Genomic DNA, 23,056 nt, shown 5'->3' on the forward strand with positions numbered 1-23,056 from the left:
AGCACGCTCCCTCTCCCCTCCCACTCCATCCGCCCTTTTCAACCATCTAGCTTTATTTGAACATAAGAAGTGAACAACGGACACCAGACAAGTGGCCTTACTCAAAAAGGATGAAGAGCCCAGATAGGTCTTTTGCACAAACCAATTGGCTGCACCTTCTTTTTCTTGGTTTGTTTGTTTGTTTGTTTGTTTTCCCCATTTTCCAAGCTCTTTCTGGACTTCCCCTACTTTCTAAGCCCTCCACCATAAGCTGTGGCAGTGTCTTGACTACATTTCAAAACTATTCCTTCCTTGTGAAACTTTGGAACAGATAGATTCCAAGTTAGGCATGGTAGCTCACCTCTGCTTCTGGAGGTTGAGAGCAGAGTGTAACGGGAGTTCAAGGCTAGGCAAAGCTGTTACATAGTTCCTGGGCTACAATGTGATACTGTTTCAACAAAGGACAGAACTCAATTTAAATCTTAGCCTAGCCAGGCAGTGATGGCGCACACCTTTAACCCCAGCACTTGGGAGGCAGAGGCAGGCAGATTTCTGAGTTCTAGGCCAGCCTGGTCTACAGAATGAGTTCCAGGACAGCCAGGGCTACACAGAGAAACCCTTTGTCGAAAAACCTAAATAAATAAATAAATACGTTAAAGCCTCAAATCAAAATAAACAGCTACCTTCATTTATGTGTAAATCCAGATTCCTTCTAAAGGTTTAGGGAATTCTTCCAATTGTGTATTTGTGACATCACAAGTCCTTAAAGCATTTAAGGTCTGCTAGGCTGCTTTTTCTACTTCCCCTTTAAGGGAGATTACATACAGAAGTGCTTTGCTCTAAGTTCAGAGACATAGTTCAAGAAATGCCAATATAAGTGAGGACCAAAATAACCATAGACCAGGATTTCACAACATTGACAGGTTTTTGTTTTTGTTTTTGCTTTGCTTTGCTTTGTTTTGTTTGTTTGTTTGTTTGTTTGTTTGTTTTTCGAGACAGGGTTTCTCTGTGTAGCCCTGGCTATCCTGGATCTCACTTTGTAGACCAGGCTGGCCTTGAACTCAGAAATCCGCCTTCCTCTGCCTCCCAAGTGCTGGGATTAAAGGCACGCGCCACCATGCCAGGCAACATTTACAGTTTGAAGCAGATAACTGTTACCAGTTGCTGTCTAGTGCATTCTAAGATAATGTTCCCCCAACTCTCTAGACCCTGCCCAGTGTCCCCCTGGAGGGCAAAAAATGTCCCTAATTGAGAACTACAGTATTACATCCATAATTATCCCAATCCTTTTTTTTTCTTTCCATTTTTTATTAGGTATTTAGCTCATTTACATTTCCAATGCTATACCAAAAGTCCCCCATACCCACCCACCCCCATTCCCCTACCCGCCCACTCCCCCTTTTTGGCCCTGGCGTTCCCCTGTTCTGGGGCATATAAAGTTTGTGTGTCCAATGGGCCTCTCTTTCCAGTGATGGCCGACTAGGCCATCTTTTGATACATATGCAATTATCCCAATCCTAACTGTATTCAGCCATATATTTTCTCTCTCCCTGCCCTCAAGAAATGATTTAAGAAAGACTAACAAAACAAACTTCTGAGTTCATTGCTACAGGCCTTAATAGTGCTTATCTCTGTCTATCACATTCTACAACACCCCAACGCTTCTCAATTTCCTTAAAGTTGCAGCCACTTTTCTAATCAGCAAAGGGTCCGTTTCTGACTTCCCAGAAAAGTTAACTTCCTGTTTCTAAACATACAGGCTTACAAATAAATTTTGTCATTATCATTGAGAATACTCCTCCTTCCCCCAACTCTGTGAGGGTTAGTCTCTCTTCCATGAATGTTCCTTTCTGCTTAGTGTCTTGGGTTTTATATATATGTATATCTATGTATTTGTGTGTGTGTGTATGGCAACATGCTTCACCCAGTGCTCATATAGAGAAGTCAGAGGACCTGCAACTATATGGAATCAAAATTAGGGATCAAAATCAACGAGGCCCTTAGGCTTGAGAACTAGTGCTTTATTTGCTGAGCCTTCTTGGCAGCCTCAGCCCTCTCGGCTTTATTGTTTGAGGCAGGGTCTCTGGTTGCTAATGTTAACCTCAACATCACTATATTGTCATAGTCGGTGATGATTTTGTATTTCTAATCTGCCTCTCCACCTCCTGATGCTGAGATTATGGGTTTTAACCACTATCTAAACCTCCTATCAGTATTGATTTTTTTTATTATATTTTATTTGTATGGGTATTTAGCCTGCATGATTGTCTGTGTACCATCCTTGTATATGTGCCTGTGGAAGCCAGAGGAAGGTTTGGATCCCCTGGAACTGGAATTACAGATAGTCGTGAGCTACCTACCAGGTGGGTGTTGGAAACTGAGTTTATGTCCTGTGGAAGAACAGCTACCTTTCCAGCCCATAATTTTATTTATTTACTTTTGAGACAAAGAATTACTTTGTAAACTGGGCTGGCTTCAAACTCACAAAGATCCCCTTTGGTGCCAGGATTGTCGGTGTACACCACCAACTCTCATCTGAGGTTTGACTACTGAAGCTCTAACCCAATCACGATCTTTACTCAACCTCACCCTTGATTTTTTTTTTAATTCAACTGTTTCTCTCATCTGGGTTTTTTTTTTTCCTCCTGTCTTCATCCTAACAAAATAAAAACGAATAAGATACATTATTCTTCCTTTTCCTCTGACAAAAGCCAAAGTTTCCAAAAGCATTTTATAATGTCCCCATGTCTCTCTCTTCTCCAAACTATTGCAATGTCTGTCAACTATCACCAATCCCTTGGTATTAAATTCAAATGATATTTCTCAGACTTCTTCTATCTCTTAAGAAGAGGCTATTTCTATGAAATAGTTTTTATTCCCTATATTGCCAGCTTTTTATTTATTTATATATATTTTTATTTATATATTATTTATTTGTTTTGCTTTACTCTTAGAGATGCTTGGAAGAATTTTTGGGGCAAGTTGTTTAAAATCCTTCAGTAACTCAATGGGTATAAAACGAATCCTAGGTTTATTATTCCAAATTTTACAAGACCTTTAAAGATCTAGCTTGATCCTCAGCCCTGATGGCGGTGGTCTCGGGGCTAAAAGGGCTCTTCCATTCTCCCCCCCAACCCAGTGATAGACTGTACTCTGAAATAGGATCTCACTAAGTTATCAGTTTGGCTTTACATTCCAGAGGTCAAGTGATCCTCCAGCCTCAGTTTCTGATAGCCTGAGGATTACACAATGTGAGCTACCACGTCTTCACATTTTCTTTTGTCTCAGAAAGCGAACTCTTAAACTTCTAACAAGAAACTTCCAGAAGGCGCTGCGTTGTTGTTGTTGTTCCCACTGCCTGGAAAACTCTTTATCTCGTAGACTTCCGAAGTACTCCTACTTATCATATCCTTCGTGACTTTAAGAGTAACTTCCTGTGTCAATCCTTCAGACATTCCTCAAAATAAATGTTTTGTTCATTGTTGGCCAAAGCTGCTTCGGAATTCCTGTGACCGTATTCTGTTAACTGAAAGGTATTTACGCATCTATTTCCCTGGTTTAAACGGGCCAAAACACCCTGTAGACTTTGGCAGTCGCGAGTTTTTCCTAGTCTTTCAAACACTAAAGCGTCCCGTGCAAGGCTGCCTTCAGGGATGATAGTTGGAAGAACTCCTCCCGGGGAGAATCTGTAGGGTTAACGGGTGACTTCCCAGGATCTCCGCCTGCGTGGCAGGAGATTTAACACCCTCTCCGCGGCGATTGGCTCCAGTGGTAGAGGTGTGTCTGCCCCGCGGCGCCCTGCGACTGCGCAGGCGCACAAGTCCTCCGGGCGCATGCGCGCGAGGGAGCGCGCACCCTGTCCGATCTTCTAGAGTCCGAGAACTGTGGAGGCTGGAGAGGAGTGGCCGGAGCCGCCGGGTGAGGCTTCTGGAAAGTAGCTGAGGGAACTAGTCAGCGGGACAGGTAGGATGATATCCCAAGGAGAAAAAGGGTGGTGGTGGTGGTGGTCCAACGTTTTGGGGGTCGGACTTGAGGGGAGAAGAGAGCTCCGGCCAGTCCTTGGTGGATTGGGCCGAGAAGGAGATCGCCAGGCGTTGGCGACCAGCGCGAGCCCTCGCAGGAAGGGAGGCGCTATGGTGGTGCCCTGGACTTGGGTGGTTCGGCTCCTCGTCCCTCACCTTCAGCCTCACGATGTTTCTCGTTAGTATTAACAGACTGTCTGGCTGGTGGCCCTAATGAACACATAGTTCTGAAATGGTTGTTAGAAGAATGACCCCGAGGGTCCTGGCGTTGCAGGCTCCACTGTCTAGGAAATTCCCTGCTTATCTTGAGGCTTCCCCGTGGGAAAGCGCCAAGAATATGGTCAGTCAAAAGATGATTTTTTTTTTCCTCAATTCGGTTTGTGTGTGAGGAAAGTATTTTAAAGTACTGTTACACTTCTTTCCTTCGTCCTTAATCATTAGTCACTGCACTATTTGGAAAAGCAAACTGGCGGTAGAGGAAGCGAAAAACAACCGAGTTGAGGAAAAAGATCTTTCCTTTTTGCTGTTTGTCATTTGGGTAGGTTTGGGCTGGGGGCACGGATGGGATTGCAGAAGAGTTTAGAAACTGGCAGCTTTTGACAAGTGTTCTCAGAAAATAGTATAGTTTCTTACTTGAAGAAAATAAGTATCTTACTTGTGAAAATAGTATAGTTTCTTACTTGAAGATATTTTTTAAGGATCGAAATAACTTCATTTGCCCTGCTGCCTTTTAAGAGGGTTTTGAGATATCCTGGTAAAATGCTAGTAGTTCAGTCATAGCAAGGTAAAATAGATCCTTCTCACGTTCTTCTTTTTCTTGGAAAATACTATGCATAAATTCTGTGAGGCCCTGGGCAGTAGTGGTGCACACCTTTAGTCCCAGTACTTAGGAGACAGAGGCAGATGGATATCTGTGAGTTCGAGGTCAGTTTGGTCCAATGAGGCATTACTTGTTAAAGCATTTTTTTTTTAAAAGACATGATCTCACTATGTAGCTCAGGCTGGCCTGGAATTCAGAGATCTGCTTGCCTCAGTCTCTCAAGTGCTGAAATTAAAGGCATGCACACACACACACACACACACACACACACACACACACACACACACACACACACAAAGCTTAAGTCCTTTGAAGTTCAAATTTGTGAAAGCTGTTTCATGACAAAGTAAGAAAAGTTAGTATTTCTGTTACTGGCAAAGTTGATGCCCAAGGAATTCCCTGAGCACTTGTTATTTGTTCTTTTGGTGAGAGGTTATGCGAAAGAATACATTCAAGTAGATAATAGCAAATTGGAAACACTTTCTTACCATGCTTCTGGGACAGGCCATATTAAAGTAAGTTAAATGATTAAACTTTGCCTGTACCTTAAATAATTATCATTCTTAGCAGGACTTCTTGTTTCATTTTGCTTTTTAGGTGGCTTCTTGTTGGGGGTGGGGTCTCCTTTCTACATTGTAGCAACCATAAAACCAAGTGAGACTGGGCCAGAATTGGGAGTGGGTAGCTGGAGTCCCAGGTGAGTATCTAGTGACACCCTGTCCTCTGTCAACAGGCCCCAATCCTGAGAGTCTTTTGTGAGTAATTCCAGTTGTTCTGATTAAGATGGTAATGCTTATTTATGCTCTGAGGACAGTGCTCCATAATCACATATTTAATACTTCTGAGACGGGGTTATATAAGCCAGCCTCAGCAACCTCATGAAACCTCATCTCAAAACAACAATTAAACAATAGACCTATATTAAATATATGTCTCCCAGTTAGTTCTCTCAACCTGGTGGTTGAGAGATCTGAGCTCTCAGCTATTGCTCAAGCTCCCTCTGCTTGCTTCTGTGCTCCTTGGCCATGATGGTCGGATAAATGGTTTCTTGTGTAAGTTGCCATGTTCATGGTCCTTTGTTCCAGGAATAGTAAAAATGAACTAAGATAGAAGCTGGTGCCGGGCGGTGGTAACGCACGCCTTTAATCCCAGCACTCGGGAGGCAGAGGCTGGCAGATTTCTGAGTTCGAGGCCAGCCTGGTCTACAGGGTGAGTTCCAGGACAGCCAGGACTACACAGAGAAACCCTGTCTCGAAAAAAAAAAAAAAAACAAACAAAAAAAGATAGAAGCTGGTACTGTTTAGACCAGGACAAAATGAATATATATATATATATATATATATATATATATATATACACACACACACACACACACACATACATACATACATACATACATACACATACATATAAACCATATTGAACACTGTTCTAGGCACTGTTTTGTTTTGGCATTTGGTACTTGAAGATTAAACCTAGGTTCCCTCCTGCATGCTACTTACGCTTTCCTCTGAGAGCTGCTCTCCTAGGGATAGGTGCTGTTATATTTTGCATGAATGAACCATGTAATATTTACTGGATTTAAGCATGATTACTCTTATTCAATTAAGAAACTAAAATATAGGGATCCATCCCATAATCAGCCACCAAACCCAGACACTATTGCATACGCTAGCAAGGTTTTGCTGAAAGGACTCTGATATAGCTGTCTCGTGTGAGGCTATGCCAGTGCCTGGCAAATACAGAAGTGGATGCTCACAGTCATCTATAGGATGGAACACAGGGCCCCCAATGGAGGAGCTAGAGAAAGCACCCAAGGAGCTGGAGGGGTCTGCAACCCTATAGGTGGAACAACAATATGAACTAACCAGTATCCCCAGAGCTTGTGTCTCTAGCTGCATATGTAGCAGATGGCGGCCTAGTTGGCCATCAGTGGGAAGAGAGGCCCCTTGGTCTTGTAAACTTTATATACCCTAGTACAGGGCAATGCCAGGGCCAAGAAGTGGGAGTGGGTGGATAGGGGAGCAGGGCGGGGAGAGGGTATAGGGAACTTTCCGGATAGCATTTGAAATGTAAATAAAGAAAATATCTAATTTAAAAAAGAGGCAAAAAAAAAAGAAAAGAAAAGAAAAAGAAACTAACATATAAAAGTTAAGTAAGCAATGGTCCAAATTTGAAAACATGTCAGCTTTTGCCTGTTATCCTAACATTTGGCAGCCAGAGGCAGGAGTATTGCTGGGTATTTGTTGTTGTTTGTTTTATATTTTAATTATCATTTTTGTGTGTAGGGGGGGAGGGTGTGCACACATATGGCTGTCAGGAGAGCTTGCAAGAGTCCTTTCTTTCATTCTATCGTGAGGATACCAGGGTTCAAATTCAGGCTTGGCTTCAGGCACTTTTTCCCTTGAGCCATTTTGAGGTCCCAGACTGATTTGAAACTATCATGGTCTAAATAGTAGAACTAAGACAGCTTCTGTCTTAGTTCATTTTTACTATTGCTGTGGCAAAAGACTTTGACTAAGGCAACTTACTGAAGAAAGCACTTATTCTGGCTTACAGTTTCACAGAGGGCTAAAGTCCATCACCATCACGTGAAGGAACATGGCAGCAGGCAGAGCGAGCTTAAGAATAGCTGGGAGCTCCGATCTTGAGACACCACCACCAGGCTGAGAGAACTGGGACTAGCATGGGCATTTCAAACCCCAAAGCCTGTCCCCAGTGACACAGTTCCTCCAACAAGGCCACACCCTCTAATCCTTCCTTCCCAAACCATTCTATCTACTGGGGATTAAGTATTCAATAGATGTGTCAGTTGGAGCCATTTTCATTCAAACCACCACAGCAAGTATACACACATGTCCCAGTCAGGGGACAGCTTGTAAGAGTCTTCTCTTTCTCTCCACCTTACGAATTCCTGGAATGGAACTCAGGTCATCAGGTGTGTGGACAAGCACTTTACCTACTAAGCAGCCTCACTGGCCCCAGGGACCTCCTTCTTCAATGTTCTTTGGAATTGTTCTTTTTAGAAACCTCAGTACTGATGCATAGGTATATACCTATTGCTCTTTTTAGGCTCTCTTGGAAATTCCTGAACACATCTAATACGATGCGTTTTTGAATCCACTAACCTGAGAGGGTTGGAGGGAGTTTTTCATGTAAGGTGAAGCGTTGTCATCTATCCTCACCTAAACTTGTTATCTAACATACTTAATCTGCCTTAGTCTGCCAGGTTGTCATCTTCCCTAGACCAGTGGCAGAGGAACTGCCTATGTCTTCGTGGCTTTTTCACCTTCCACATGTGCACTGTCAATGTCATTGATTATATCTCCCCAGGATTACACCCAAGTCGCTTAGGGTAGAATTGTGGAAATTCCAAAGCTGAAAGAGGCTTGAAGACACCAAACAATTAAAATATTCAAATCTGTAAAACTGAAGTGTAATTTTGGGGTTTTGTTTTGTCTTTTTTTGTTGTTTTGTTTTGTTTTTTAAGACAGGGTTTCTCTGTGTAGCCCTGGCTGTCCTGGAACTCACTTTTGTAGACCAGGCTGGCCTTGAACTCAGAAATCCACCTGCCTCTGCCTCCTGAGTGCTGGGATTAAAGGCGTGCGCCACCACGCTTGGCATTGTTTTGTCTTTTGGTTCCTGATTTCTAGTGGTTTCCTCTGACTTGCTTGATTTTTTTTTTCCACTGAGTCATGTGTTTCCCTATATTTTGAAACATAGATGTTTATAATAAATATGGTAATTCCTGTGGTAAACTTGTCTCATCATTTGCATACTTTGGGGACAGGGGCTTCACTTAAGAATGGCTAAAGTTATCCACTTAGAAGAAGGTACAAAAGAAAACTAGAAAGGAAATAAAGGGAAAACCTATTTCTTGAGCCAGGGTTGTGTGTATAGCCTAGGCTGACCGTGAGGTGGTGACCCTTCAGTCTTATCCTTCAGAAGTATTAGTATGGACCATCACATCTGGCTGTGGGAACTGTTCTTAACATAAACCATCTGATCTAAATGCCTTCAAGAATTGTTAAAGTTGGAACATTGTTTATTTCTTGGCCTAAAGTTCTCTTTCTCTTTGTCTGTCTGTCTGTCTGTCTCCGTGTCTCTGCTTGCCTGTATCTGTGCCTGTATCTTTTTTTTATATAAAAGTAGCTCAGGTTGACTTGAAAATTCCCTATATAGCCCAGGCTGGCCTTAAACTTGTAATCCTCCTGTAGAAATGAAATGTAGCTCCAGTGTGATGACGGTGCCAATGGCTCCAGCACTTAGAAGGTTGGGACAAGGGGATCACGAATTCAGCACCAACTTTTGCTACATAGGATTTTGAAGTGTGTTTTTATTACAAATATTTATTTGTAGGGAGGGGTGTGTCTTGGTATGGACTTGGAGGTTGAGGACAACTTTTTGGTGGATTGGTTCTCTCCTTCTACCATATGGTTCCTAGGGGATTGACCTAGGATCAGCAGGCTTGTATTGTTGGATGGTAAGCTCTTGTTTATCTGCTGAACCATCTACCAGCCCTATGCAGGGAGTTTGAGACCAGCCTGGACTACTTGAAACTCTCTCACTCCCCACCTCATAAAGAAATGGAATAATATACTAGTAAAATATAGTTCTGGAGAGAATCTAAATTATGTTATTTTGCCTGGTGACTTATGATCTATATCTGAAGTTCTGGCTTCTCTTTTTTTCAAAAAAAATTATTTTATGTATGAATGCTCTATCTGCATACTAGAAGAGAGCAGCAGATCCCAGTATAGATGGTTGTGAGCCACCATGTGGTTGCTAGGAATTCAATGCAGGACCTCTGGAAGTGCAGACAGTGCTCTTAACCTCTGAGCCACCTCTCCAGCCCCTGATTTATTTCTTGAATTCATTTCTTACCATTTCTCTTTGGATTCTAGAAGTTAAACAATGGGTAGCTATGTTGAACATATACTTGTACATTTAGAGCAGAGGTTCTCAACCTTAATGCTGTGACCCTTTCATACAGTTCCTTATGTTGTGATGACCTCCAACCATAAAATTATTTCATTGCTACTTCATAACTGTAACTTTGTTACTGTTATGAATTATAATGTAAATATCTGATATGCAGGATATCACACATGCAACCCCCAAGGGGTCTCAACCCATTAAGTTGAAAACCACTGCTCTAGAGCTTAGAATGAAGGCACTCATGGCATTGAATGTCTCATATGATTAAAGATGATTGACAAGGCTTCATCTTACCTAAACTGTATATACCCAAACTATCCAAGGTCTTAGCTGATTCCAAGTTAGTTTCCTGATTTTCCCTTCAAATGTTCGATACCAGGAGTCAGGGCCGAGGGTAAAGAACATGACTGAACATGAGTATCAGTGCTCTGGTGAGGCGTAGTAGTGTACACCTGTAATCACAGCACTCAGGAAGCTACGGCAGGAGGATTTGAAGTGCAGGGCTAGTCTGGACTACATAGCAAGACTGTCCCAAATCATCATCATCATCAAATAAATAATATTCACTTCATTGATAACTTGTACTTATGGCTGGCACCGTGCTAAGCACTTAATGTGCATTTGAGTTTAGAAACAATTCTGAGAAGAACTTTTAATAAATAAAATGAAATGTCACATAAACAGGCTAAGTAAATTGTGTGGCTGCTATAAGTGGGATAAGGTTCTTGTGCCGGTAGCGTGGTTAGGCTAGCTTGGATTGCCAGTTTAGAATAAATTTCTCTTGTTATGAGATAGGAAGCTTAACTTTTTCCCCATGCACTTATGTTGGTTCTTCAGATGGGTTTCACTCTAGTTTAGGCTGGAATTGAAGGCTTCTTTTACCCCACATTGACCTCAGCCTTGAAATCTTCCTGCCTCAGGTTCACAAGTGTCAGGTAAGCAACATCAGACTGGATCTTGTTCCTCCTGGAAAAACGAGTGAAGGGCACTTGATGTAGTGGGCCATACCTATAATCCTCCCACTTGATAGGCTGAGATAGGAGGATAGTTCACAAGGCTACTGTGAGTTTCAGAACAGCCTGTACTGCACAGTGAGGCCCTGCCTCAAAACAGAACAAATAGAGAAAAACAATGTTTTCAAATTCTGAGGAAGTCGGTATGAACCCATGCCGCTGAGGATCTGTCTGCCTCTGCCTCCCGAGCACTGGGACTAAAAGAGGGTACATCACCACATCTTGTTGAGATCTACCTATTTTTAAGATTTCATATAGATTTGTAAGGCATCATGGCACATGTGAGTTCAAGCCCAGCCTGGTTCACATATTGAGCTCTAGGCCAGCCAGGTCTGCATAGGGAGATCCTGTCTCAAAATAAAACATCTCATATAAATGATATTATATAATATATGGCCTTTTATGTTTGTTTTTATTTATTTAGTGTAATGCCTTCATTGCTAACACATACTGTAGACTGTAAATACTTCACTTCCTTTTTCGAAGTGAATAATCGCCCCTTATATGATCATTTGTCCCCTCCCACTACTTACCTGTTGTGAATGATGTATATACGTTTTACCTACATTAATGTAAATACATCTTGTGTTCAACATCCATGGAGAAGAGAATAGTGCACCAGATCCCTTGGAATTAGAATTAGAAACAGATGTGAGCCATTATGTGGGGGCTGAGAACCAAACTCAGGCAAAACTCCCCCTCTTAAATGTGGTTTCACTTTCTGCAGTGCCTGCAAAAGTAGCAAGTGATCTTCAGCACTAAGCCATCTATCTCCAGCTTCAGCCTCTTAAATGCTGGGATTTGTAGGCATAGACCACCACGGTCAGATTCTTGGCTTCTAAATTTTCAAAGTGGTAGTCAGAGGCTAATTAAAAGCCTCCTGGGGTATGTGTTTGTCTATGTATTTGTGTCTGTCTCTCTGTCTCTGTGTTGATGCTTGGGATCATATTAGGGGACGTGGACATGCTAGGCAAGCAACATCTTCAGCTCTTAGCTGCTGTCTTTGTGGGTTTTGGTTTGCTTTTGAGTCTCACTATGTAGACTATCTGCCTCTAACTAATGACTGATCCTCCTGCTTTAACTTTCAGAGTGCTTTGGCTACTCTTTAAAAACAAAATAAAACAAAACCTTTTTGGGGGCTGGAGAGATGGCTCAGTGGTTAAGGGCACTGACTGCTCTTCCAGAGGTCCTGAGTTCAATTCCTAGCAACCACATGATGGCTCATAACCATCTGTAATGTGATCCAATGCCCTCTTCTGGTAGGTCTGAAAGCAGCTACAGTGTACTCATATAAATGAATCTTTAAAAAAACAAAACCAAAAAAAAAAAATAACCTTGTTTTCCCCCCTAAGTTTAGAAAGCTTGAATGGTGCTGTTTATTTCTTCGCCTTGTATCACACAGTCATGTCTTGCCTAGCTTCGTTTCTTCTGTACCTCCACCCATTTCCTCACCTCTGAATTGTAAAGCAAATCCTAGAAACAACCATGTAAATGACATCTTCAAGGCTGAACATGGTAACTTATATCTTGAGTGCCAGCACTGGGAAGCAGGAAGACCACTGATTAGGAGTCCAGCCTGGGCCATATAAGACAGTTTCAGCAAAACTCCCCTCTTATCTGTGGTTTTACTTTCTGCAGTTCCTGTTACTTGTGGTCAGTTTTTGTCTGAAAGTATTAAATAGAATGCTTCAGAAATAAGCAATTTGTAATTTGTATTTATTTGAGACAGGATCATACTAGGTAGCCGGGCTAACCTTTCACTTGAAACCATGCCTCCTAAATACTGGGATCATGGGCATGTGCTGCCAAACTTGACTAATTTGTAAACTTTAAATTCTGTGCTGCTATGACTGTGGTGATCTAATCTCATGCCCCTGACCCATTCTGCCTGGGCTGGTCCACCCCTTGTCTAGCATCTTCACTTACCTGTAAGTCACTTCACGGGTATCTCTTTTATCAGGCTTGGGTATCTTAGTGTTTGTGTTCATTCAGATAACCCTTACTTAATAATAATAATGTAATAGGCTTGATAGTGGTGTTGAAACTCACATATGCCCACAGAGGCTGTATTCATCTTCATATGGAAAGATGAATCTTTGTCATAGTTATGTACAGACTAAAAAGAGAAGGTATGGATTTGTACTCTGTAATTTGAGACCTTCACTTGGGGGTATTGAAGTGTAAGACTGTTGCCATTTTGTGCTTTCTTCCTTACTGCTTCTTAGGTAAGGAGGTTGTTACAAATTCTCTTTTCCAGCTACACTCCCTGTTTTCTTTATGGGATTCTTAAATCCACTTACTCATTTGTGTCAAAAGATTATTAAGAACATGTGCAGGCACTGTTTGAACCTAGTATTGCTGCCTCATGTGAAATATTTTCCATCTAAGCCTCAGTAAAGCTTTCCCTCTAAACCCCTGTTGCTTAAAACAAATCTTATTTCTGTTCTCTTATGATTCAGAGGGACCAGTCATCTCCCAATGGATAAGGATGTTTCTAATAATTTAGATTTACTATATGACCAACTGGAAGATTTCCCTCTAGAGAACCAGGAATTGGTATTATACTTTGGAACCTAGGTCTAGAATTTATTCCTTAACTCTGTTTTATCAATTCTTTTTTGTTTGTTTTATTTTTATTTATTAATTTTATTTTTTAAGACAGGTTTCTCTGTGTAGCCCTGGCAGTCCAGGAAATAACTGTGGAGACCAGGCTGGCCTTGAATTTACAGCCTGCTTCTGCTTCCCAAGTGCTGGGATTAAAGGTGTGCTCCACTGCTTCCACCACCACTATGTAGCTTAGACTGCCCTGAAGTTCTGTGAACCAGACCAACCTCAAACTCACAGAGAGTTTTCCCTTCCCCCTCCCTTTTAAAATTATGTGCATATGTGTGTATGTGTGTGCGTATGTACATATGTTGTGGGTGCTTATAGAGGCCAGAAGTCAGAAGGAAAGAAAAAGCCATGTAAGGGGAATCTTATGTTTTTAGATTTGTAAAGAAATATGTTGTTTTGTAAACTACTTCAACCTTTGCAATAGTATTATGACCCATTCTGTTATTTAAAAATAACCAAAATTTTAACAAATTTTTAAGCGGTGCTTATTGATATAGGGCTGGAATACTAGCACATAGGAGATAGAAAATAAGGCAGTTAAAGCCCAGACTGCATGAGGTCCCGTCTCAGAAAACAGCGAAACGAGGGAGGTGGGGCATGAGTAACATTTATTGAATACCAGGCACATGCCAGTGAGTGTGCTAAGGACTCTCTTGTTTTTGTTTTTGAGACAGGGTCTCTATAGAGCCCTGGCTAACCTGGAACTCACTAATCCACCTCCTTCTACCTCTTGAGTGCTGGATTTAAAGACATGTGATGTCACCACACCTGGTGGCGCTAAGCATCACCCATCTATGTTTGTCTTGAGAATCTTTCTTTGTAAACTAGGCTGACCTTGAATTCCTGAGCTTTCTGCTTATGTGTTCAGAGAATGTAGGCTTGTACTGGTCCACCTGCCTGGATTTCTTTTTTAAGTGTTCACCAAAATTCAACAAAGTTTGTTACTGTCCCTATTTTACAATGAGGACTGAATCTTGTTTGCTTACTCTGTATGTACACACGTATACACACACACACACACACACACACACACACACACACACACACACACACACACAGAGGTCAAAGACCAACACCCTTTTCTGGCATCTGAGACCTCCTGCATGTATATGGTTTACATAAATGGACATATACACATTAACAAAAGTAAACCTTTAAAAGAATCTCAAGTAGACACCTGTTTCCTGACGTCAGTGCTCTAAGTGTATGAGGTCTTTGTTCCTTCCTGATTCTTATTCCGCTTAGAGAAGGGGGAAGTTTTAAGCAGAACTTGAGTTCACGGAAAGGGTGTGTTTCCAAGTGACCTCGTTGTCACCTGACTGATCTCCTTTCCAACTATATCTCTTGGTTTTTACAAGGCAGGATTTTTAGTCCTCAGTTTTGAAACAAGTCAACTATAGATTTAAGTCTTTCTTTGAACCCATTTGCGATTTTTGTTTTGTTTTGCTTTTACTAACAAGATAGTAAATGTTGACTTGTAGTTGGCAAGAATCATTGGTAGGGATAGAATTACAAAATTGTGTGTTTGAGAGATCTAACTTTCTTATCCCACAATGTTACTGTAGTGTATTGTCTGAAAACCTGATTGAAGTACTGTTTGCAGGGACTAATCGGTTTGTGTGTGTTATTTTTCTTGTCATCTGTCCCTCTGTTGGGCACTAAGAAGTTATTCATTGGAGCCATAGGTGACTTTGGAAGAGTGGGCTTTGATGGGCCTAGGAAGTGACTGAGAAGCAGAATCCGCCCGAGTAGACAAGAGCTGGACAAGCAGAGGCAGACAGGTGTTTGCATCTCTCTTCCCCCACACTGTCTCAGGACTGACTGCTTTCTAGTCCATCCTCAAACTTCTGAGCCTCCTGAGTTCTGGGACTGAGTGCATACCACCACACTTGACCAAACATATGATAGCATGAGACCTATATAAACTAAAGTTTCCTGAACAATTAAGAAATTAATAATACATATGATTTGATATTAATATCTAATGAGTGAGTAATTGCTAATTCAAGGAAGGCATTTATATTCTTTTTGTTGTTGTTGTTGTTGTTTTTTACAAGACAGGGTTTCCCTGTGTAGTCCTTGCTGTCCTGGAACTCACTCTGTAGATCAGGCTGTCCTTGAACTCAGAAATCCACCTGCCTTTCCCTCTAAGTACTGGGATTAAAGGCGTATGCCACCACTGCCCGGCCTGGCATTTATATTCTTTAAACTTAATTATTTTATGGGTTCAGGTGTTTTGCCTGCTTGCATGTTTGTCTACCGTATGTATGCCCGGTGATGGAGGTCAGAAGAGGGCCTAACATCCCCTAGAACTGGAGTTGCAGATGGATGTGAGCCACCATTTGATGCTGGGACCTGAACCCAGGTCCTCTGCAATCTGCAAGAGTAGCCAGTACTCTTGACCACTAAGCCATCTGTCCAACACCAGTATATCTTGCTTATATATCTTTTTTTTTTTTTTTAATTTTACTGTATGTGGCCTGAGCCTTCACCTTTTTTTTTTTTTAAGATTTATTTATTTATTATATGTAAGTACACCGTAGCTGTCTTCAGACACTCCAGAAGAGGGCGTCAGATCTTGTTACAGATGGTTGTGAGCCACCATGTGGTTGCTGGGATTTGAACTCTGGACCTTCGGAAGAGCAGTCGGGTGCTCTTACCCACTGAGCCATCTCACCAGCCCGCTTATATATCTTAATGTGTGAATATTTTGTCTGAACCACAGATATGAAAAATAGAAGTTATATTTTTAACTTCTGATGCTTCTAAAAATTTTATTTGTGTACATCTGTGCATGCATACATGCATATATATCTGACATAGCACACATGCGGAAGCTCAGAGGGCAACTTGGAGGAGTCACTTTCTTCTACTATGTAGGTGTAGGGGTGGAATTTATGCCCTTAGACTTGGATGAACACCTTTACCCATTGAGCCATCTCATCAACCTGAAATGTACTGTTTAATTGAGCTTTTAAGGCTCAAAAATCTTAATTACATATAGCACATTTAGCTACATACACACTCACACACATAACTTAAAGAGCTCATTTGCCTAGTATGTGTGAGGCCTGGATTCAATCACCAACACACATACAATGGGAAAATGTCTGATTATTCCATTACATGGAATTGAGCCTAAGTCCTTGTGCATGTGAAGTAAATGCTCTATCACTGAGATACACCCTCAGTTCCAGCTGAAGAAATTTGCCCATGACCAACTGGCTGCTTTATTCCATATGACACACTTGCAGCGGTGGATGATGGGGTGAGGTCTAGTGACTGTCTGCTTTTTGTTACTACCACATGCAGCTCTGTTTGAAAGAACTACATTCCTTTGAGAGTGTTCCCTGTTTTTCTTTTTTGTTTTTGTTTTGGTTTGGTTTGGTTTTTTCGAGACAGGGTTTCTCTGTGTAGCCCTGGCTGTCCTGGAACTCACTCTGTAGACCAGGCTGGCCTCCAACTCAGAAATCCGCCTGTCTCTGCCTCCCAAGTGCTGGGATTAAAGGCGTGTGCCACCACCGTCTGGCTGTTCCCTGTTTTTCTATGTACTTGTTCACTCATTAGGTACTTTCCAAGCACGTACTCTCAGAGCCTGTTAGGTGTTGACATAGATGAGAAAACCTGTCACCTTTAAGAGTGTAATCTAGTAACATATTTCTGGTTAACTTGATTCTCTGCTTGTCAGTGTAATTCATAGCAGAGTACCTGACCTCAACTTAACATTTGTGCCTGATCAGTCTTTGTTGATCATCTCTCAGAATGAGTGCTAGGAGTTTTAGTAGCTTCCCTGATCTTCTGCCCACTGACATCCCTATCCCCATGTTACTATAATTACAAGTTTCCAAAGGTTGAATATAGTGGCCCCCACCTCTAATCCCAGTATTTGGGAGATAGAGGCAGAGGGATAAGATATTCAAAGTATCTCTCAGTTACATAGCAGGTTTGAAACCAGCTTGAGCTACGTGAGACCCTTCTCAAAAACAATGAAAATGTTGCAAGACAGCAAACCTAAAATGTGAGCCAGGTATTATCTGTATTGTAGACAAAGAGCTTTGATAATTAGTTTTCAGAAATGTAATATAGGGCTATACGGTGGTTTAATCGATGAAGTGATAGTCACGCAGTCATAAGAACATGAATTCAAATGCCCAGAACTACTGTAAAGCCAGATGTAGTAGTATAATTCTAGCACCTTGGCTAAGTGGGAGGTGGAGACAGGAGAATTCCAGGACCAAGCAGCTTGGTGTATGCATCAGTGAACACAAAGAGATCCTATCTCTTTTGTGAAAGTCCAGCACTGATACCTGAAACTATCTTCTGACACAGGGGCAGTAGTGTGGTATCTATGCCATGATATACTTGTGCTCAGACTCATACATATATACTGAGGTACACATTATAAACATATGCACTCACATACAAAAGGTAACAAAACGCTAGCAAATGCAGTAAAGAGAACCTGTGTCAGTTTCATATGCTTATTGATGCACTTGATTTCTCACATTAGTGACACTGAATAGCACCTGCATTAAGGGAAATTTTATTTTGGTTCATGATCTTATGGGGCTCCGTCCATGATTGCTTGTCTCCATGCCCTTGGGTGGAACATCATGGCTGCAGGAGTGTGTGCATGCAGAGATGCTTTAAACAGCAGTGTAGCGGAGAACTTGGGACCAGGTCTGACCTTCAAAGGCACTCCTGCTTCACCTCTTCAAAGTTTCCAGAACCTGACAAAATAGTGCTACCAGCTGGGTCCCATACATCCAACACATGAGCCTGCGAGGAATATCACACCATGACACTTGTTTTATTTCCTTAAATTTTTACAAGATCTTTTACTATGTATTAGAAAATTATTGCTTAATTTCAGAGAGCCTTCAGTGAAACAACAGAGCATATAAATAGAGGAACACAATCTATCAAGAATGAAAATTGATCTTTTTTTGGAGCTCTTTGTATCAGATATTTTTTCTTTTTCTTTTATCTTTTGTATGTGTGTGTGTGTGTGTGTGAGAGAGAGAGAGAGAGAGAGAAATAGATGAGAGAGAAATAGATGAGAGAGAAAGAGAGAGAAGGAGAGAGGGGGGAGGAGAGGGAGAGAATGAAGAGAATGAAAATCCCTGAAGCTAAAGTTACCAGAGGTTTGTAAGCTGCTGGACATGAATGCTGGGAATTGAGCTCTGGTCTTCTTCAAGAGCAGTTTGTGCTCTCAACTGCTGAGCTGCCTTTCCAGCCACAGCAGTACTTAGTATTTCATATTCTCTAAGGAGTACCTTGAAAACTCATGTATTTTTTAGAAGTAATGTCCATATGTTCTTTATTTACATGACTTTTAAGTTATGATCATTTTTGTGGTGGTTTGATAGTAAACGGCCCCCATAGGTCCATAGGCAATGGCACTTTTAGGGGGTGTGGCTTTGCTGGAAGAGGTATGTCACTAGAGGGTCTTTGAAGTCTCCAAAGCTCAAGCCAGTCTCTCTTCTGCTGCCTGTGATTAAGGTTTGGAACTCCCAGCTTCTTTCCTAGCTCCATGCCTGCCTGCATGCCACCATGCTTCTTGTCTGATGATAATGGACTAAACCTTTGAATTGTCAGCTAGCCCTAGTGAAATGTTTTCCTTTATAAAAGTTGTTATGTGGCCGGGCGTGGTGGTGCACGCCTTTAATCCCAGCACTCGGGAGGCAGAGGCAGGCGGATTTCTGAGTTGGAGGCCAGCCTGGTCTACAGAGTGAGTTCCAGGACAGCCAAGGCTACACAGAAAAACCCTGTCTCGAAAAACCAAAAAAAAAAAAAATTGTTATGATCATGGTATCTCTACATAGCAATAAAACCCAAGCTAAGATAGTTCATTTACCTGAATGCCTTTTCTTTATTGCTTCACCATATTTAGCTAAGATTTAAAGAACATTGTTACAGGATTAAGGATGTGGTGCAATTGATACAGAGCCTGCCTAGCAGTCTCAAAGCCCTGGGTTCAATCTCCAGCACTACATAAACCAGACAGAGTGACACACACCATGGAGGGAACAAGATCAGAGATTCAGTCATCATTGGCTGTGTATCTCAGAAACACGAGACCCTGTCTCAACAACAATAATAAAAAACATTGCACAACCAAGAATTTGCTTTACAGTTTTTAAAAACATTTATTTACCCAGGTATGGTGATGCATTCCTCTAATGCTAGCACTAAGGATGCAGAGACAGGAGGATCTCTTGTGAATTTGAGGCCAGCTTAGTCTACAAACTGAGTTCTGACCACCTAGGGCTACATAGTGAGATGCTCTCCCCAAAAAGTAAAGGAAAAAAGAAAAAGAAAAATTTATTTCTGTATATGTGCATCTAAGATGTATGTTCCTAGAAGTATAGGTACACACATGCCGTAGCATGCATGTGGAGGGCAGAGGACAAGTTTAAAAAAGTTTATTGGTGTTTGGGGGATGGTCATGGAGATCAGAAGATAGCGTTGTAGACTCCTGGCAAGCTCCTTTACCTGTTAAGCCATTTCAGTGCTCATAGGTTGTCAGACTTGCATAGCAAGCATTTTAACTCTTTGAGCCATCTCATAGGCTCATTGATGCCTTGCTTTTTAAGGCCAAGGATCTTTCCCATTGGAAAGAATACTTCCCCTGGGCCTGGGGATGTAGAATAGTTGGTAGAGGGCTTGCCCTAGATTCAGGTTCCAGCAGCACATAAACCAGACATGTCTGTATCCCAGCACAGGATGTACAGGCTGAAAGATCAGAAGCTCAAGGTCATGGTTAGCACATAACAAGTTTGAGACCACTTAGGATATATGGCCCCTTGTCTTAGAAAGAGTGTTTCGCCTGTGTTGTAAGTTTACTTTTTGTGCTAATAGCATTAAATGTCCATGTTTACTCCTAGCCTGAGTTCCTGTCTCTGTAGTATAGGTGGGCAGGTAATGGGACCAGCCCTTTTATCCTACTTGTCTGGTAAGTATCTAAATCCCATTAATCTGATTTTTGCTCAGACTTTTGTGTGTCCTCATTCTTTTAGAGTATCCGTATTTCTGTGCCCAGCAGTGTGACGACTCACCATGGATAATCTGTCCCCAGAGGAAGTTCAGCTGCGGGCTCACCAGGTTACTGATGAGGTGAATGATCTGTTTTCACTTTAATTTTTTTATTACATTTTAATTAGCTTTTGTGGGGTTGTGGGTATGTTTGAGTATTGAGTGTCACATACATGTGGAAGTCAGAAGTCAACTTGCAGGAGTCAGAGTTCTCTCCTTCTTGCCTGTTCCTGGATTGAGCTCAGGTGGTCATCTTTATCTCCTGAGCCATTTGTAGGCCACTATTTCCATTTTCACAGTAGAAAAGTGAGTCACTTTTTTTTTTTAAAGATTTTTTTTATCTATTTTATGCATATGAGTACACCACCATTGCTCTCTTCAGACACACCAGAAGAGAGCACCAGATCCCATTATAGATGGTTATGAGCCACCATGTGGTTGCTGGGAATTGAACTCAGGACCTCTAGAAGATCAGTCAGTGCTCTTAACCACTGAGCCATCTTTCCAACCCAGAGAGACACTTTTTTATAGATCACTTTGGCGTCTTCTTGGTCCCTTGAGGTGGCTAGTATTTAACAGTTACCTGCAATTCTGGAAGGAATTCTGAACTGTAACGATTCCTTAGAATCTGTGTAGTAGGCATATTTCTGCCTTCCTTAATGAACTCCCTTGGCTCCACCATCTGAGGTCTCTCCTAAGAAGTACCTGGTAGGAAGAAAGTGAAAGTGGACCTGCTTTCTTTGCTTTCTTGTAAGGAGGGGGTGTGCTGGCAACTTGTAGCAAAGTAGCATCATAAATATAAGCCTGTGGTTGATTTGTTTCTCTGTATTTTTTTTGGAACGCTATAACTTTGTATTTCTTCCTAGTCTCTGGAAAGCACAAGGAGAATCCTGGGTTTAGCCATTGAGGTAAGAAATAGTCAATATTTGAGTATAGAAATATATGGGTGGGATACTAGCACTAGCTGCAGATGATGAGATTTGAAACCAGCAGTTGCTGAAGACCGCCCAGTAATGCATTAATAAGCCAGTTCTGTTTCTTATTGAAAATAGTGGGATATTGGTAGGAAAGGTGAATTTACCATATGCTTGTGACTTACTTTAGAGGTTAATATGTGTATTGGTGTGAGACATCTAGTTCTGTCAGTAACACTGATTCCTGAGTTGTTGTTTTTCGACATGATTCTTTCTTATCATTTGTCAGTCTTTGCAAGGTTCGCAGGTATTTTGGGTTGCTTTCTTGTACTTTCATCTCTCTTTTCCCCCTTTTAGTCTCAGGATGCAGGAATCAAGACCATCACTATGCTGGATGAGCAAGGGGGTGAGTTGAAGTCATTGAAGGAAACTCTAAATTTGACTTACAGTGCCAAAAATCCCTAAAAAATCTAGCCTTCTCTTTGTAAGATAAAGTAATATGTTTCCTCCATTTCTCTGACTCATATTATAGTATCATAGTCATTGCTGAACTGGGATGAGAGGCAACAGTACCCAACTGGATACAAGTCTGTTAGAGAAGCACAGCTTTTATGATATTCTCAGATCGTTTCCCAGATAGCAAGGTCTAAAGCAGGTCTAGATTCTGATGAGTTTAGAACATCCAGTTTTGTTGGCCTGAGTTCATCCCGTTTAAGCTTTCCTTAGTTTAATGCCTAAATGTTAGGAGTACTAGGCATCTGGCTGGAGTGATTCTAAGCAACCCTCACATGCTGCTGGAGAACAGATCTTTCTACAGCGAGGCTCCAGGAACCTTAGGCTCAGTATTGTTTTTAATACTCACTGGCAGGTGATAGGTAGCGTGGAGGTTGCAGCTTGCTGCTCTGTCACATTAGCATTTCACTGGACATCTGTGAATGTAACACCAAAACTTATTCTTAGAACAACTAAATCGCATAGAAGAAGGCATGGACCAAATAAATAAAGACATGAGAGAGGCAGAGAAGACTTTAACAGAACTCAACAAGTGTTGTGGCCTCTGCATCTGCCCTTGTAATAGGTAAGTTGATGAATCAAAGACCTTTTAAAAATAAATCAGTACATGAGAATATCCTTGCTTATCCCCCACCCAGAGATAAAGTCAGAAGTGTAACTGGATAACTGGGCCTAAATTAGCAACTTTGTTAAAAACAAACTGAAGATCAAGGTTTTATATAAGTGGGAAGGTTCATAGAAAATCGTGCCTAGATTGACCAACTCTTGTACCAAACATCAGTTTCAATCTGGATACAAAAAGACTGGGGAATGTGCGTTTGGATGATGTAGAACAGAATGTCATTTGTATCTAGACAGTCAAGGAGTAAAGAATGGTCTTCTTCATAGGACAGTGTGGTAGAGCTCATATTACATGGTGTGATATCTACCAAGGCTAAGGGTATGGTTAGATGTCTTCTTTTTAACAGAAGACATAGGGCATGAGTTGAGCTTGTCACTCAAAGGCTTTGGGTTAATGTGAAGGAAAGGGTCTGGGGGTGAGGCTAAATGGGAACCATAGCACCAGAAAACAAACAACAAACATAGAATATGGAAAGAATGGGAATTTAACTGAACTGTATGATTAAGGTGAGAAGTAGCCAGAGATGTAAGTAGCTGATAGAGGAACTTGGATGCCAGAGTTAGGGAGGAGATAGACTAGATTGACAC

At 41.5% G+C, this 23,056-nt stretch overlaps 1 protein-coding gene across 7 annotated transcripts in view; it reads left to right on the forward strand.

Moving 5' to 3' along the window:
* The first annotated feature begins 3,790 nt into the window (after positions 1-3,790).
* Positions 3,791-23,056, forward strand: part of Snap23 (synaptosomal-associated protein 23) — a 33,601-nt gene continuing 14,335 nt past the window's right edge. For 2 of the 7 annotated variants that reach the window (NM_001177792.1, NM_009222.3), the window contains exons 1-5: positions 3,807-3,942; positions 20,405-20,501; positions 21,287-21,328; positions 21,692-21,740; positions 22,295-22,412. In NM_001177792.1, coding sequence (NP_001171263.1) covers positions 20,445-20,501; positions 21,287-21,328; positions 21,692-21,740; positions 22,295-22,412 — 266 coding nt within the window. In that variant the 5' untranslated portion in view covers positions 3,807-3,942; positions 20,405-20,444. Of the gene's footprint in view, positions 3,943-4,184; positions 4,342-5,418; positions 5,519-20,404; positions 20,502-21,286; positions 21,329-21,691; positions 21,741-22,294; positions 22,413-23,056 lie in introns of all 7 variants that reach the window. The other 5 variants (XM_006499055.4, XM_006499054.4, XM_006499057.4 and 2 more) reach the window with 5 other exon arrangements.

This window comes from Mus musculus, chromosome 2 (assembly GCF_000001635.26).
Source record: "Mus musculus strain C57BL/6J chromosome 2, GRCm38.p6 C57BL/6J".
NCBI classification, from domain to species: Eukaryota; Metazoa; Chordata; class Mammalia; order Rodentia; family Muridae; genus Mus; species Mus musculus.